Below are 17,149 nucleotides of genomic sequence, written 5' to 3' on the forward strand. Positions count from 1 at the left end.
ATTTAGATATACAAAATATTTACACACAGTGCACACATATAATTCAAAAACAAACTTTGATTTTGTATGCTGTTAGATCTGGTCTCCACACCACAGACAAATAAAAAACGATCCAGCCCCGGATACCAGATCACGTCAGAAAATACAAGTTTACTTTGTTAAAGTATTTGTCAGATATAAGGCTGATCAATCGTTGCTAGAGGAGAGCATAAACAGAGTCGTGAGACGAAGGTTTTAGATGATAAAATAGAACAGAGTTTTATCGATGGACAGCAGTTTCAGTTGCATATGTCTCAATGTTCAAACCTCGCCTACCCCAGAAATACAGCATGCACGGTTATATCCAGAATTGTTCAGCTGCATCATCCCTTAGACCTTGGGCTTCAATAAACATTCTCTTTATCTATCTTTGTTTACACACAGACAGAACAGCTCTATGAAACTCCACAAATGTGAAACTGAACCACCAAGAGACATATAAAATACAGAAATACAATGAATTAATGAATGATATAATAAAAAATAGAAATATAATAATGAATGAATAATGAATAAAAACAATAACGAATAAATGAATTAATAAACAATAATTTAATAATAAAAATGATAATAATGAAATTGATCATGATAAAATAATATTAAATAATCAAATACAATAATTAAATGGATAATAACTAATGATTATAAAATGATTATGATGATTATGTAAATCATGGGCGTAGATTTAGGGTGGGACGCTAGGGACATGTCCCTACCAATATTCAGAGAAGACTGAATTGTCCCTAGCAATAATTTCGACCAAACAATTAATCTGTATTCATATATAACCACTAATGTCCGTCTTGTTCTTGTGTTTTCTATTTTTTACTTATTATATTTTTGTCAGAAATCATTTAAATTAGATTAGAAATCATTTGCAATCCCGTTCTGTAAAAATAACGCTCTATGTGGTACACAAACGGTTAACAGCTTTCGTTCTCTGCAATGCCCGCCTCCGTAAGTCACATCGCTAATATGATTGGCTTTGCATTTCTTTAGTCCCGCCTCTCTAACGCACATTGCTAATATGATTGGATTAGCATTCTTGAGTCCCGCCTCTCTAACGCACATCACTTTTTGATGGGCTTGTCTTTACTCGCTACGTGTGATAGGATGGTTTCACTTTGTACAACGCGCCAAAGTTCACTCAACAAGACGCGCGTGATTATTCGGGCTACAGGTAAGTGAGGAAGAAAGTATTATTATACCCACTGTAACTGTTTCATGCAAAAAAAGTTGTGCCACATAATGATTCAAGGACAGTGTTTTCACCAATACACGACAATCCTATGTTAACCCTGAGGAGTTGCAAACTTTTGTCAACCTTTTATAAATGGGGTGGCAAGGTTATTTAGAGGGTCCCTAATCCATGAAAGAAAATAACCCCAACATGGTAAAAACATGAATTCATGTCATGATTGCTGAATACTTTCATTACTGCACTGTGGTCATTACTTGCACAGATGTAGACATAATGTTGCATTTTAAACTTAAACTATTTTTTTCACACTGATTAACTGTCTGTTAATGAAAAGGAGATTTAATGTGAACTACAGAAACGTTAATAAACTGTGTTCAGGAAACAGCATGATATATATACCTACTTCAACACTGGGATTTTTTGGCAAAATTAAATTAAGAATTAAATATTAATTGCATATTCTTCAATGTTATAAAGTTAATATGGATTCATATATGTTACAATGTGATTTTCTTTTTTTTGACAAAGACTTAAACAGCTACTGTTTATTAGGCTCTAGGACATAACGAATTGTTTATTATAGTACATTAACTTTGGGATGGCACCGGGGGTGGCGAGTCAGATGTCACTGAGTAAAGTGCATACTGAGTTGTCTGTTGTTTATGTCAAGTAAACGGTGATAAACAGTTTTTGCAATGCGACCATTTTATTTATGTCCCCACCAATGCCAGAATCAAACCTACGCCCTTGATGTAAATAAATGATTAAATATAAAAAACACAATAATAAAAACATTCTGCATGCACGTGAGGATCTAAAGTAGGATCCTTCAATGCAATTAATCTTTTGACAGCCCTAAAAAAACACAAATGGATGTTTCAACTCAGATCTACATATCTATCAACTTTAAGAGACAAGGAAGTCAGAGGTTTTGAATCTAAATGGGTATTTTTATGTAATCTGAGACAAATCAATGAGAAAACCATGAACAAGTTAAACAAAATAACAGACATATCTTTGATAAATCAGGGAAGGAGTTGAGACCGTAAAAACAGTAATTAAACAATGAGCAGATTTACTTTAAAAAGATAACAGGAAAAATTTGACATGTACAAATTAAAACTATGAAAACAAAAGATTGTTTAAATACAACTATCTACATTCAAATGAATAATGAATAAGTTTGTTTACATATCAAGGGAGTGTAAAGGATAACACTGTATTTGTTAGTACTTAAAAATTAGGATTGTGTTCACCTGAGGTACCAAACATACAGTCAGCATGCATAAATTATTTTTGTAGCCAAAACATTTATTACTACGGTGTATTTAAAGGGACAATAAGTAGGATTCCCCCCCCCCCAATCTAGTGGTAAAAATGTATTTTGCATTCAAACAAATTGTGCTCTCTAGCGCCTCACTTTTTTCACATGCGTGTTGCAACTACGGTAGCCGTTATATAATCACTGATCTCCTTGTCCGTTTCAGCTGGTTCACATGTTTTGAATGAAAACGCGTTGGTAGGCTAGTACTTTTTGTCCCTCTCTGCTATTATAGTTTAGTAATACGGCAGAACGACATGGAAGCCTCCTTGAACTTACCCGTTCAATGTAAGTAAAGAGAAGAAATTCTAAGCTTACAAAGAAAAGTCAGATCACTGGCAGAGGTCATTTGACACGAACAAGGACATATTTATGAATAAAGACATTGATTTTAATTCATAAAACACTTAAAATCCTACTTAGTCCCTTTAAGAAAGTGGGGGTAATTTACCATCAACGAAACCCTGAACTTTCAATTGATTAACCCAAAACCTGATTACCCTGATCGTGTTGGTTCCAAAACACTTGACAAGAGTTAGTTTAATCAACCTCCTACTGGTAACTGATAGTTAATGTGCCCACACATTATACATAAACACGTTTTTTATTTCAAACATATCCGAGTATGTCACATAACCAGCTTTCTGGAATAATCAACATTAAAGATCACAAAATTGGCAAAATATAAGAATAAAAATGTGAAGGGGGTCTGGGGGCATACAAAACCCAAACATTTTCTCAAAGTTTCACCACACTCAAAGCAAATCGAGATCTCAAACCAACATGCAGGCTATTACCGACATGAACACTTTAAAACAAGCAGTACAAAATTAAGATTTCACCTTTGCATGAACACTCATGTGTCTCTTCAGATGTGATGAGGATTTAAACTTTTTACTGCACTCATCACATTTAAATGTCTTTTCTCCAGAGTGAGAGCGCTGATGAATTCTGAAACTACATTTCCATGTAAAACACTTCCCACAGTGTTGAACGTGAATGGTTTCTCTCCAGTGTACCTTTTCATGTGAATCTTAAAGGCAGAGTCCACGATGTTTGAAAAACGCTTTGGAAAAGGAGACGGGCCGACTACCAAAACACACTTATAGCCAATCAGCAGTAAGGAGCGTGTCTACTAACCGAGATCCTTGCTGGGTTGCGTATGTGTGGGGCGGGTCTATCAACAGAAGGTTCAGATTCTATTGGGGTAGGGGCGTGTTTGTTTAGGTGATTTCAAATATCAACATTGGCTTTCAAACATCGTGGGCCTTTAAGAGAGTGTCTTCACTTGTGAATTTTTTTCCACACTGGTGACAAGGGAACGGTTTCTCTCCAGTGTGAATTCTTGCATGTATCTTAAGTTTACTTCCATCTCTGAAATGCTGACTGCATGTGAATGGGCTTTCTCTCCAGTGTGAATTTTCATGTGCCTCTTGAGTCCTGATAGATTGCTGAAACTCGTTCCACACTGTTGACACGTGTATGGTTTCTCTCCAGTGTGAACTCTCATGTGTATCTTACGGCTATTTGTATTTCTAAAACTTTTTTCACACAGTTCACATTTGAATGGTTTCTCTCCGGTATGAACTCTTATGTGTTCATTAAGGTAACCACTGGTTGTAAAACTCTTCTCGCAGTGATGGCACTTGTACGGTTTCTCTCCAGTGTGAATTCTCACGTGTCTTTTAAGATGACCCTTACACGAGAAACTCTTTTCACAATGTTGACATACAAATGATCTCTCTCCAGTGTGAATTCTCATGTGGACTGTAAACGCTGATTTTTTGGCAAAACTCTTTCCACAGTGTGGACACGTGAACGGTTTCTCTCCGGTGTGAATTTTCATGTGTGCATTAAGAGCACCTTCACGTGTGAATTTTTTTCCACACTGGTGACAAGCGAACAGTTTCTCTCCAGTGTGAATTCTTGCGTGTATCTTAAGATTACTTTCATCTCTGAAAAGTTTTCCACACTGACTGCATGTGAATGGTTTCTCTCCAGTGTGAATTTTCATGTGACTCTTAAGTTCAAATGCTTCGTGAAAACTCTTTTCACAATCATGACATCCGTATGGTTTCTCACCAGTGTGAATTTTCATGTGCCTCTTGAATCCTGATAGACCCCTATGACTCGTTCCACACTGTTGACACGTGTATGGTTTCTCTCCGGTGTGAACTCTCATGTGTATCTTACGGGTATTTGTATTTCTAAAACTTTTTTCACACAGTTCACATTTGAATGGTTTCTCTCCAGTGTGAACTCTCATGTGTCTTTTAAGTTGGCTTGTTCCTGAAAAACACTTTTCACACTGTTGACACATGAATGGTTTCTCTCCGGTATGAACTCTTATGTGTTCCTTAAGCCTACCACTGGTTGTAAAACTCTTCTCGCAGTGATGGCACTTGTACGGTTTCTCTCCAGTGTGAATTCTCATGTGTGTCGTAAGATGACCCTTACACGTGAATCTCTTTTCACAATGATGACATGGGAATGGTCTCTCTCCAGTGTGAATTTTCATGTGTATGTCAAGGCTTTTTTTGGGGGCAAAAGTCTTTCCACACTGTTGACACATGAACGGTTTCTCTCCAGTGTGAACTCTCATGTGTGAAATAAGGTTACTACAACATCTGAAAAACTTTCCGCATTGATGACATTCAAAAGGTTTTTCTCCGGTGTGAACTCTCATGTGTCTGTTAAGTTGTTTTGCATTTAGGAAACTCTTTTCACAATGCCGGCATGGAAAAGGTTTCTCTCCGGTGTGAACTCTCATGTGTTCCTTCAGATAACTTCTGGAGCGAAAACTCTTTTCACACTGACTGCATTTGTAAGGTTTCTCTCCGGTGTGAATTTTCATGTGGTTATCAAAACCTGATTGATGAGTGAAACTTTTACCACACTGTTTACACGTGTAAGGTTTCTCTCCAGTGTGAACCCTCATGTGTCCTTTAAGGACGTTTTTATAGGAAAAACTTTTCTCACACTGACTGCATTTGTAAGGTTTCTCTCCAGTGTGAACTCTCATGTGGATTGTAAATGTTGATTTTTGGGTGAAGTGTTTTCCACAGTGTTCACATGTGAATGGTTTCTCTCCATTTTGAGTCATCTTGTGATCCACAGGGCGTGCATCTTTACTGAAACTCTTCTCACATTTTTTGTCTTCTGTCTTCAGAGTTTCTTTCTGTGAAGCATTACATTTTGTTTTTACATTCTGATGTTTCTTATCCGGTTCATTCATTTCAGCTTGGCTGTCCTTATTCACTTCCATCATATCTAAAATGAACACAGTTAACTGTTAGAAATATCAAATCAGAAGTGTTGTTTAAGCAACTACAAGTAACATGTCATCTATCTGTTAAAGGAGCATTTCACCTGTAGAAACTTTAATCTTTATTGAAAGTGTGTCATATTTGTAGTCGAAATGTAACATGCATTTAGAATTTAGTGCCTATTTGGCCGAGAAAATGGGTGTTTGTAGTCTCACCCCCTCAACAAAGATATTGGACTTCCTTCTTTCAATGATGCAAAATTATGCTTTTTACATCATTGAAAGAACAAAGTGCAACACTAAAATCTGTATTTCTCCTGTCCCAGCGGCAACTGAGGAAATGATGCACGACCATTCAAAAACATGACTGGGATTCTAACTATACAAAGCTTAATGCAAATGGGTGAAGTGTCCCTTTAAGTGTTATCTTTATGCTCGTTCTTGTGGTAAAGCTGTTATTTGCTCATTGGGCGCAATTAAGCGACACAGTTGTGAAATGCGACACTGCGCTGGAAAAAACAGATCCCTATGAAGCTATTCATACATGCACGCAATGAGTTGCGCTGCAAGTGTGTACTTTTATTCGAGTGTGTCATATTGCTTCCATAGATATGTACACTAGATGTCGCCTTGGGGTTCTAATGCGGAGTTTACACCAACTGCGTTTCAGCTGTCAAAATCGCGTCTACCGCGCGTGGTTTGCCGCTTTAATGCTGAGTTTACACCAAACGCGTTTTGGGCGTCAAAATCGCGTCTACCGCGCCTAGTTTGCCACTTGAACACTTTGAATGCATTCGCGCGTGTAGAGCGGAGTAGACGCACGGAAAAATCAAGCATTTGACGCGCGTCCGAAGCAAAATCCGCTTCTTGTGGGAGGGGCAACTGCTGTGCGAGTGTCTGTTTGCAAGATGACTGATGTTGATTGTGCATTTATCAAGAGAGTTACCAGTTTGTATTGGGTAACCTTACTATAGGGGAAAATAAACGGCGCGGGTCGATAAACGTCACGTGACTCAAAAGTGAAGTGTGTATTACAACTTACCAGGTTGCCCAAAGTGCTTACTGACACTCTTCCAAGCGAGGTCCTTTTTATTCCTGTCTCCTCTATAGAAATAACAACTTGTGTCATATAGCTTCGAGTGACTGCTTGAGTGAGTGACTCCGGGCGGGGCTGCCACCACAGCAGTAGGCAGGCTCCTGATTGGTTAACGCGGCGCGAAATTCCGCCAAAGTTCAAATTTTTCAACCCAGGCGTCAGCCGCAAATCCGCGTGAACCGCAAAATGCACAAAAGCACCATGCGGGCGTACCGCGCACAACGCTCAATTCGCGCCCTTCACGCGCGAATGAGGCAGAACCGCGTCTTCCGCGCCGCGGGACCTCCTGACGCGCGTCAACGCGTCTGCACATTGATATCACTCGCGCTTCACGCCTCTACCACGGTTGGTGTAAATGCACCATAACAATTTGGATGCATTCGCGAGTGTAGAGCGGAGTAGACGCGCGGAAAAAGCAAGCATTTGACGCGCGTCAGAGGCAAACTCCACTTCTTGTGGGAGGGGCAAGTGCTTTGCGGTTGTCTGTTTGCAAGATTACTGATGTTGATTGTGCATTTATCAAGAGAGTTACCACTTATTTGGTAACCTTACTATTGGGGGAAAATAAACGTCGCGGGTCGATAAACGTTACGTGACTCAAAAGTGGAGTGTGTATTACAACTTACCAGGTTGCCCAATGTCCTCACTGACACTCTTCCAAGCGAGGTCCTTTTTATTCCTGTCACCTCTGTAGAAATAAGAACTTGTGTCGTATATCTCCGGGTAACTGCTTACAGACAATATCAAGCATTGGTTGAATGAGTGACTCCGGGCGGGGCTGCCACCACAGCAGCAAGCAGGCTCCTGATTGGTTAACACGGTGTGAAATTCCGCCAAAGTTCAAAATTTTCAACTCGGGCGTTAGCCGCAAATTCGCATAACCTAATTAAGCCATAGTTAAAAGTGTATTATGTGTTTTTAGTTTTATGAACAAAAAAAATTTTTTTTATGAACTTTCATAATAAAACTGACCCGAGTTCATCTAAACATATTAGACACAACGCTCAATTCGCGCGAAAGCGGCGGAAACGCGGGACCTCCTGACGCTCGTCAACGCATCTTCACATTGACAAACTCGCGCTTTACGCCTCTAGCGCTGTTGGTGTAAACGCAGCATTAGAATGCCTCAAAACCGCCGCCATTTTGGAACAGGGTTCTTGTCATAGGAAGTAGCTAGGTAATCCCTGTACTTCGAATTCAAGTACGATGCTGGACTTTTGTGCTGCGTATGGATGTTAGGCCTACTAGCACTACTTATTATATTTAGAAAAAGTAGATTTTCTTAATATAAAAACTTGCTTTTTTCTTATGCTAAATACATGTCCGTTTGAACGAACAAAAAAAACTAGACATCTCATTCATGGTGATTTGTTGCGATTTTAATTCCATTAGATTTAAGCGTTAAATCAAGTGCCAGGACCTGCAGTTGTTACACAGAATGGCAACACAGTGTAACTCAAACCCCAAAAATTGACTGTAGTAAACAGATGATAGGAACAGTGCTGAGAACACATAATGTGCTGCTCAGATGCTGGCAAATTGAGTCAAAATGAGAAAATTTACAAAAGACATTCTCTCTATTAATACAACTTCAAAACGATGAATGATTTGTTTGAATTTGACAAAAAGACACAAACACTGCACCTGTTTGAAGTTGACAAAGTCAGCAAAGTTATTAGAGAAAAAATAAGTTAAATATTTTTGAAGAAAATCACTGCATCCATACCTTAAAACCACTGATAAAACTAAAATGTGGCACACACTAAGTCAAAAACAATAATATAGGAAACGTACATTTTCTACTTTTTTTCTTTCTTTCATTGTTTGATTGACATTAAGACAGGCAGCTTTACGATCTACTGTAGCCTAATGCAAGAATTTAATATTATGTTAATATATTTTCCCCAACAGTTAACCAAACATTCACTTTAGATATGTGACAGAGTCAGATAGATAACTCTAATTGTCAGTGACTACGCCACTCCAATTTACATGGGTAGGAGATCCCACAAAGGGCTTCCCGCACAGTAATTCAAATAAATAAAAATCACTCAGACCAATACTGCATTAAATCAATACATTTATTAAATGGTTTTCTCGCTCCCTTGACTTAATCATGCTCAGGACTTAAACCAGCATACAAGCTCAAAAGTTACTTCTGACGAGGGGTAGCCACTTCACAATACACTTCAAAAAAGAAAAAAAACAGATAAATCAAAGTGCAAAACAAAACCCACACAATGCACACCACATTTGTACAATTAATAGTGAGTAACCCCCCTCTGATTGTCATAGATAGTTCTACGCAACCTGATGTAGTATTGTCCTACTGTTGTTAAGAGCGAAGTCAGTAAGGAGACAAGGTTATCATGGGCCGATAGCAAATAAATCAAACAAACAAAACTAACAGTAAATAATCAGCTTCAAAGCCAATAAACAAACTACACAAAAAAATAAAGGTAGGGAAAACAGTGATCAACAGGACCACGAGCACATAGCACTCTACAAAAAAAAGAAACAATATATAGAATTACTACACAAATATAACACACCAACCCATGTTATAAAGCACCATTACATCATTCCAAACAAAGGTATTAATCCAATCTCTAAATAAAACAATGCTTCACAGTATATCTTAAACCCATCTAAAAACATTAATTTATAATTTAACAATTGATTTATAATCATTAAAATCCCAATATAACACTAATCAGTTAAACAAACATACCATTTAGCAATTTCTTTTACTGCGTACCAGACCCAACAGAGAGTTGCTGCAGCCTCGCGTTTAGCACAATCCACTGCAGCCGATAGGTCTTTCAGTGTTCACCCTTTACCACCAGTATTAACTGGCAACAATTTCTAAAATGCACACACATAGAATAGACTAGGACAAGAAAATAAAACACAAAACCAATCTTATTCTGGGTATAAGATAACAACATGCACTCACATGCAGTGTGCTGCACAAATCTTTTAACGTTCACCGCTCTCGACCAGTATGGGTAACAACAGCGTTCGCGTCCCGTAGCCTATATAAGTTAACTGAACAAAGGAAAAGGATCGTTACACCCGAATCCCGTTCTAGATATAACCCATTATATGCCATCAGGCAATTTATTTTAATTAATAAACTCACATGCAGCATCCAATACCAGCCTGACAGCATTTACAAGTAACTGTTAGAGTGTAGTAACTGAATACAGAGTTTTGCCACAACACTCAGAAAATATTAGTAACAAAAAATAAATAAATAAATAAACGCATCAAACTCTCTTAAATACTACTATTAAAAAAAGACCTACCAACACTTTGTCCTTCCAGCAACGAGCAACCACATGCTAGGGATGGCTGACGCGAAACAGTCGTTTCGAAGCTTTACGAGATACCGAAGCGCAGATGTGACGAAACACTGATTCGAAGCGTGATTCAAAACACCCATGTCACGTGACTATGACCAAACGAAGCCTCGAAGTGTTTCACTAAAGGTGTTTTCGACATCGGCTGCGGCTGGATGTAAAGCCGAAAGTATACAGCTATGTTTACTAAAGCCTTGTTTATGGTCGCGCTTTGGTCCGCAACGCAAGCCTCCGCGGATCGCGCGCGCGTCTCACCAAACGGACGAGGCGTTTATAGTTGACGCGCTCGCTGTTGCACTATTTTTTTTACCACCACGGGGCGACGCGAGCAATAAAGTCAAAAACAAACATAAAGAAGAGGATAGAAGAAGTCGTCCGCTGGAACAACCCTGGTGCTTTTAACCATAGATATGTATAAAGGCTAGATGGCTTACCGCTGAGTCCCTAATGGCATCACCTGGCGGCCATCTTACCACAGACAGCTCGCTCACTTGTAGCATTGAGTTTAATGGTGCAGGTACTTTTAAATGACCATAACTTGCTCAATTTTCTACCGATTTTCAAACGGTTTGTTTTTTTACAAACGTTATTAACGTGGCTATAATACTGGATGCTTTGACATGTTTCATGAATTTTTTTTATATATTTTTAGTAAAGGTATGCAGTGTCATAGTTACATCTTTGACGTTTATAACAAACCAAACCGTTTGAAAATCGGTAAAACATTAAGCAAGTTATGGTCATTTAAAAGTACCTGCATCATTAAAACTCAATGCTAGGAGTGAGCGAGCGCCCTGTTGTAAGATGGCCGCCAAAATGCAGACGTTCCACTCAATTGGCCAGCAGCGCGGGCGAGCCATCTAGCCTTTATACATATCTATGCTTTTAACATTAGAGTTTGATATATAAATATGAGAACATGAATAAAACAACAATCTTTTAAATATGTCTTTATTAAACATTATCATTTCATTAACGTTTTTAACTAAACAAACAGTACAGATATCTTAAGGTTTGTATTTTATTCCTCGTTTAGTGGTTCATTCAATACAAATATAAGCCAAACATTCAGAATCATGTAAAATAATTTGTGTTTTAAACTGCAAAGTTTCCATACTTTACTTACAGAGTGTCAGATAAATATATACATTGTTTTGCTTGGATTGATCAAAGAATTACGTCACAGGCTTGCCTGCTCGGACAGAATCGCCTCGAGTTCGGTCATTTTCGGATGCGGAGCCGCGCGGAAAGTTACAAAAAATGCCGTGCACACCGCCATGCGAAATGGGGTCTCGCGCACCCAACGCGCACGACCGCCCACTCCACGTTGACGTCATTTTTGCCGTGCGCACCAAAGCGCCCGTGCGGACGCGTCGAGTATAAACATAGCTTTAAAGTCCCTATTTTCATCATCAGGAGGGTCCGCGGTCGTCCGCGTGCAGCCCAAATTTTGAGACCACACGGACAGTGAAATCAGTGCTGCCCTGACGGCCTGTTAGACTAATAATTTGAATAAGAAATCATTTGTATTGCGAATAGTGTCGAACGCGGCCATCCGCGTGTAGGCGCGGGGAGTATACTTGGAAAGCTGCGCGGACGCAGAAAAAAGTATACCCCAGCCTTAACCGATCGGCGAGATTAGCCGCGTGCAGGCGGGGAGGAGCTGAAAACGGAGACGTGAAGTCGGACGCACTGTGGTTCCCGTAGTTTGTGGCATTTACGTCAGGCATAGCTGATCACATGCCGTTTGCTTGCTTTATCGCAATAAACGATTTGTAAGATGTAAACTACATAAAAAGTGAATTAATAATGTTTTGAATGTCCGTGTATGAGCATCAGTGTTGTGCAAGTTACTTTTAAACTGTAATACATTACAGATTACTTGTTACTGTTATTTAAAAGTAATCCCTTACCTTACAATATTACTGTCTCAGAACTGTAATAAATTACATTACTCATGTATTACTTTTGAGTTACTTTAACCAAAATAACTACAGAAGTAGAACTTAAAAGGATAGTTCACCCAAAAATGTTGACTAGTATATATTTTTAGTAGCCTGGATAGGCCACAGTCATTGTGCTACATCACATCGCCCTCTACTGGATGTTGTCATTTTTTAAAGACAAAGGGATAGTTCGCCCAAAAATGAAATTTCTGTAATAATTTTTTCACTCTCATGTTGTTAAAAACCTGTATAAATTTCTTTGTTCTGATGAACACAAAGGAAGATATTGTGAGCAATGTTTGTAACTAAACAGATCATGAGCCCCATTCACTTCCATAGTAGGAAAAAAATAATACTATGTAAATGAATGAGGTCATGAACAGTTTGTATGCCAGAATCACAAAATCTGTTAAAATTATGTTAGAGTGATTAACTGGCAGTATGTATGAATAGCTTTGGTATATTCTTATTAGACACAACAGGACTATATGTAAACTCCAATGCCATGACAAGATGCAGATTTATTTTCTTACTGGTGCCATTGTTTTATTCAATTTAAATTTAATGGTTCACAACACAAAACTGTCATGCACAGAGTGAGCATGATGAACATAGCTTATGTTTACTCAATAAAGTGCAATTAGATGAACAATCCCTCTGTCATTTGTCCATAGAAATTAACATAGCCTAACTGCTTAGAAAGAAAACAGATCAAAAAGAGACCTATTTGCTTCTCAAAAGACAGATTAATTAATTCAACAACAAGAGAAATAACCATTGGCTCTACGAAAATACACTGAAAATACACGTTTTAAAGGACATTAAAGTGCTTGGGCCTACAAGGCTTAACAGGAAATATGGCTTAGCCATTTTCAAAAAGTTCAGTAAAAATGGAAGTCATACAAGAACAAAATGGAAATAAAACGTTTTAGAAATACAAAACTGAAATTAAGGTGTCTGGGCCACAAGGCCTAAAATAAAATATGGTTCAATAATCAAACAAAAAACAACCTCAGCAATGGTCAGACATAGCCAACAGGAAAATTGTATTTAGAAAGTTCCCTACCAAATATAAAACAGAGGTAGTGTGCAACTGAACATGGCAAAGTAAAGGGAAACCAAGGTGTTGCTTACAGCTATCGTGGAGGCTAGCCTACTCTATTATTCCCCCTTGACTGAAATGTCTGTTGAAGCGCATCAGAATAATATGCTGAAAGCGTCCATCACCAAGACGTTTGCGCTTTGGGGTGAGTACCAGACTCCCAAGACTGAAAAGTCTTTCGACTGATGCACTGGATGGTGTTGGTGCATTATAGCATAGTGCAATTTTTTTAATTCTTGGAAACTGATGCAGGCTTTTCATTACCGGATCAGAATTAAAATAAGATGTTACATCTGTTTCGACTGACATAGGTGTATCAGCCTTGGCATTGGGCTGTTCCTCAAATGAAAAGAAGTCATCCTCATGAGAAGTGACTGCAGCAGGTTGAGAAGCATTAAGGGCGATTTATAGTCGTGTGTAGGTCCTACGGCGTAGCTACGGCGTAGGCTATCCGTAGCCTGTGCGTAGCTCTGCGTAGCCTGACGCGCACCTCACAAAATTTCTAACAGCGCGTCGGCTCTACGCGGACCGTAAGCGCTGTGATTGGTCCACCAAAACCCCTCCCGTCAGGTAAAAAAACTGCGTCATAGGTATTTCCGTTTGAGACGGTGAAAACAAAGATGAGCCAAGTTGAGGAGTGATTTAACTCAAACTGCAACATAAGTCGCTGTTTATTTACTTACATCATTGCTGGTCTTCTCAAATTATACACAACAAGATGCAATTTTATCTTCGTTTGTGGGTTAACTTGCATAGCTTCTTCTTCTGTGACGACTTCTGCTGCTACTGTGGTTACACGCGTGATTACTGCCAACCAGCGGTTTCGCGTGTCTTTGCACGTCGACGCGGACGGCGACGCACAAGTATAAATGAAAACCGACGCGGAACCTACGCCGTCGCTGCTACGCCGTAGGACCTACGCACAACTATAAATCGCCCTTTAATCATTGGGGTTGCAGGCTCTTCTAGGGAGCGGCACTCAGTGGTGAGGAGGTACTTAATGTGATCTCTTCTGGTTTCCTCTTTGACCCAGCGCAGTTTAAACTTGGGCAGCGAGACTGCGGCCAGTAGGGCTTCCTTCGAGTCAATCGTTGTGGCAAAACGAGTTTTAATTGCTCCCACAATTATTTCAGGCAACTCAGTAGTCATTTGTGAAAGGCCATTTTGCATTGCTGAAGTTTTGACCATTAGAACTTCAAGTGTTGGTTGAATGTCCCATAAAAACAAGTTTCCTCACCCTGTAGGATGTCCAGTGCAACGCTGAAAGGCTTCACAATGGAGCAGTATTCCTTCAAAAACTGGTATTCCCTGTCATTCATACATTTAATCTGAAGCTGTGTGCATAGATTGTTAATGTCAGTTAGTGGCATTTCTATGATCCGAACATAAGCGTCATAAAATGAGTTCCATCGGGTTACTGAGGGGACAAACAGCTTTCTTTTACTGATCTTTTCTAGGCACTCAGACGCAACTGTGGACCGGCTAGCTTTGGTCCATAGTGCAGAATACAGCCCTGGATTCCTGGTTTGATGCCAACCATTTACCAAGCACACACAGCCCTTGCTGGGCATCCTCATCGTATCCTCCAGCGAGAACGCTGTGGAGGTCGGGGAAGGCCACTTCATCAACCTCCTCCACCTCCTCTTCTTCGTCATCCTCAGATTCGATTTGTTGCTATTCCTTAAAAGCTTTAATGAAGTTGCTGCCATTGTCTGTCACACATGCTGTCACTTTTTCAGCAGTTAATCCATACTGTGAAAAAATATCCTCGAGTTCAGATGCAATTGCATCATATGTGTGCCTACCTCTGAACCTACGACAAGCAATAGCTGCCTTCTTCCGTTCCAGTGTCTTTAAATCGATCCAATGGACCGTCACTCCCAAAAAACTCCTGTTGTAGGCAGTCCAGATATCTGCAGTTGTTGACATGTACTGCTGTTCCTCAATTGTTTTCTTTAGCTTAATTTCCATGGCAGAATAGTTCCTATCTAGTTCTTTGGCGAACGTTGTTCTGCATGACAGTACATGCTGAAAAACAAGTAAAATACACAGATATTAAAACTCCAGTTGATAATCATGCTATGCTTACTTACACATTTACATATTTATTGTCTGTTCCAATCGCATGCAAGAGCATAAATTCACATTATGCTGCTGTATATAGGTCTGTTGATGGCTATAATATTTTAACATACATTTTGGCACAGTGAACTAGATCAGGGATGGGTACTATTTCAAATGCATGTATATGAAACAGAAAACTCTACTTTGCATTTTAAATACATATTTTTGTGTTTTCAAAATACAATATAGTTTTTGCCAATCAAACTCTTTATTAGACTGCTGATTTCTTGAATAAACTAGGCTAAAAGAAATACCAAAAATAAAATGCATTGAAATACAAAATACTATTACAAATTATAGTATTTTGTATTTCATATAGATGTATTTGCAACACTGCCCATCCATGCAGTCTAATAAGAGATTGGTAGTAAAAAAGATTTTTAGTTTGAAAATACAAAAATACTAATACAGAACACATTTAAATTCAAAATACATCAATAAATTCAAAAGGTGTTTATTACAAAATAGTCACATCCTCTCCCTGAACTTTTTTAAATATTTTAGCTAGACATCTCTGTTTAGTAAACATTTGCTTACCTTCTTGTTTCTGCCGGTCACAGAGATCTTGCTAACTAACTTCCTGAAAGCAGGAGATTCCACCGTTGCCAATGGTAACATGTCTTCGACGCCATACTCTGCAACAAGTCTTCTGACTTCTCGAGGTTCAAGTGGCATGATGGCAGACCGCAGGAAACTTAATTTTTGTTGCTTTGGATTATTACTCTCGCCAGGGCCGGAGTGGGGCCACTTTTCAGCCCGGGAGTTTCAGGCCAAAGACCGGCCCACTTTTTCCATAGTGTTATTCCAAATTAGCACTTTTTCAAATTGGATAAATAAAGCAACAGTTCAGCTCTTACTATAGTTTTTATTAATATCATGGTTCAACAAATAAGGTAAAAGTTAAATAATATTTCACTTAAGATGAGAAGTTAACAAAAATATTCCTCTACACTCTAAAAAAGGCTGGGTTACCCATAATATTAAATTAAAAATTACCCCATGCTGGGTTAAAAATAACCCAATGTTGGGTTGTTGTTATGAAACCATGAATTATAATAACCCAACAGGTGGGTTAAAAAATATATAAAATATATAAATAACCCAGCCCTTTTTAGAGTGTATTCCACAAGGAAAGGTTGATAAATTATTAGCATTGCTAATGCTATGAGGCCGATGATTAATGCAAATAGAAATATAAAAGTCCTAATTAAAAAAGAAAACAATTTGACAAAAATATTGAATACAATATTGGTTAAATAGCATAACAAGTGATTTATAAGCTTTTTTAGGCTTGTCATTTTTGACTGGGAAAACAAAAGGTGTTATAGGGTTCTGAACACAACCTGAGGGTTAAATAACGTTAATTCATATTGTTTACTCATGGCCTCCTCATTTTCAGCGGGGGACTGCTCAGAAGCTGCTTGCATAATATTTGCAAAGTCTATGAATCGCCATGATGTATAAACAAAAGGGTAATATTTTAACAAAAAAAAATTTGGCTTGTAAATAGTTTTACAACGGTATTAGCCGATTAATTACGTTGCTAATGCAAATCATTACTAGGCTTATTTCTCTTTAAGTTACCTGTTGTCACTTTTGTTTGTCCTCTTGAAAATAAATCTGTAAGTTTTGCACATTTGGCAGCATCCTCCTCCAATGATTTTTTTCTTCAACCTGTTTTTTACGCCCTCCT

General features: G+C 38.6%; 1 protein-coding gene across 1 annotated transcript; it reads right to left on the reverse strand.

Moving 5' to 3' along the window:
- Positions 1-713: 713 nt before the first annotated feature.
- LOC135768997 (uncharacterized) lies at positions 714-10,713 on the reverse strand. Its single transcript, XM_065278352.2, has 2 exons — positions 10,231-10,713; positions 714-5,831 (listed from the first exon to the last, which is right to left on the reverse strand). The coding sequence occupies exon 2, from the start codon at positions 5,827-5,829 to the stop codon at positions 3,832-3,834; it is 1,998 nt and encodes a 665-aa protein (XP_065134424.1). The 5' UTR covers positions 5,830-5,831; positions 10,231-10,713; the 3' UTR covers positions 714-3,831.
- Between the last annotated feature and the right edge of the window lie 6,436 nt (positions 10,714-17,149).

Source organism: Paramisgurnus dabryanus, chromosome 3, assembly GCF_030506205.2.
Source record: "Paramisgurnus dabryanus chromosome 3, PD_genome_1.1, whole genome shotgun sequence".
In the NCBI taxonomy this organism is placed as follows: Eukaryota; Metazoa; Chordata; class Actinopteri; order Cypriniformes; family Cobitidae; genus Paramisgurnus; species Paramisgurnus dabryanus.

Coding starts and splice junctions, on each gene's coding strand:
- LOC135768997 (XM_065278352.2), bottom strand. CDS start 5,829: ATGATGGAAGTGAATAAGGACAGCCAAGCTGAAATGAATGAACCGGAT.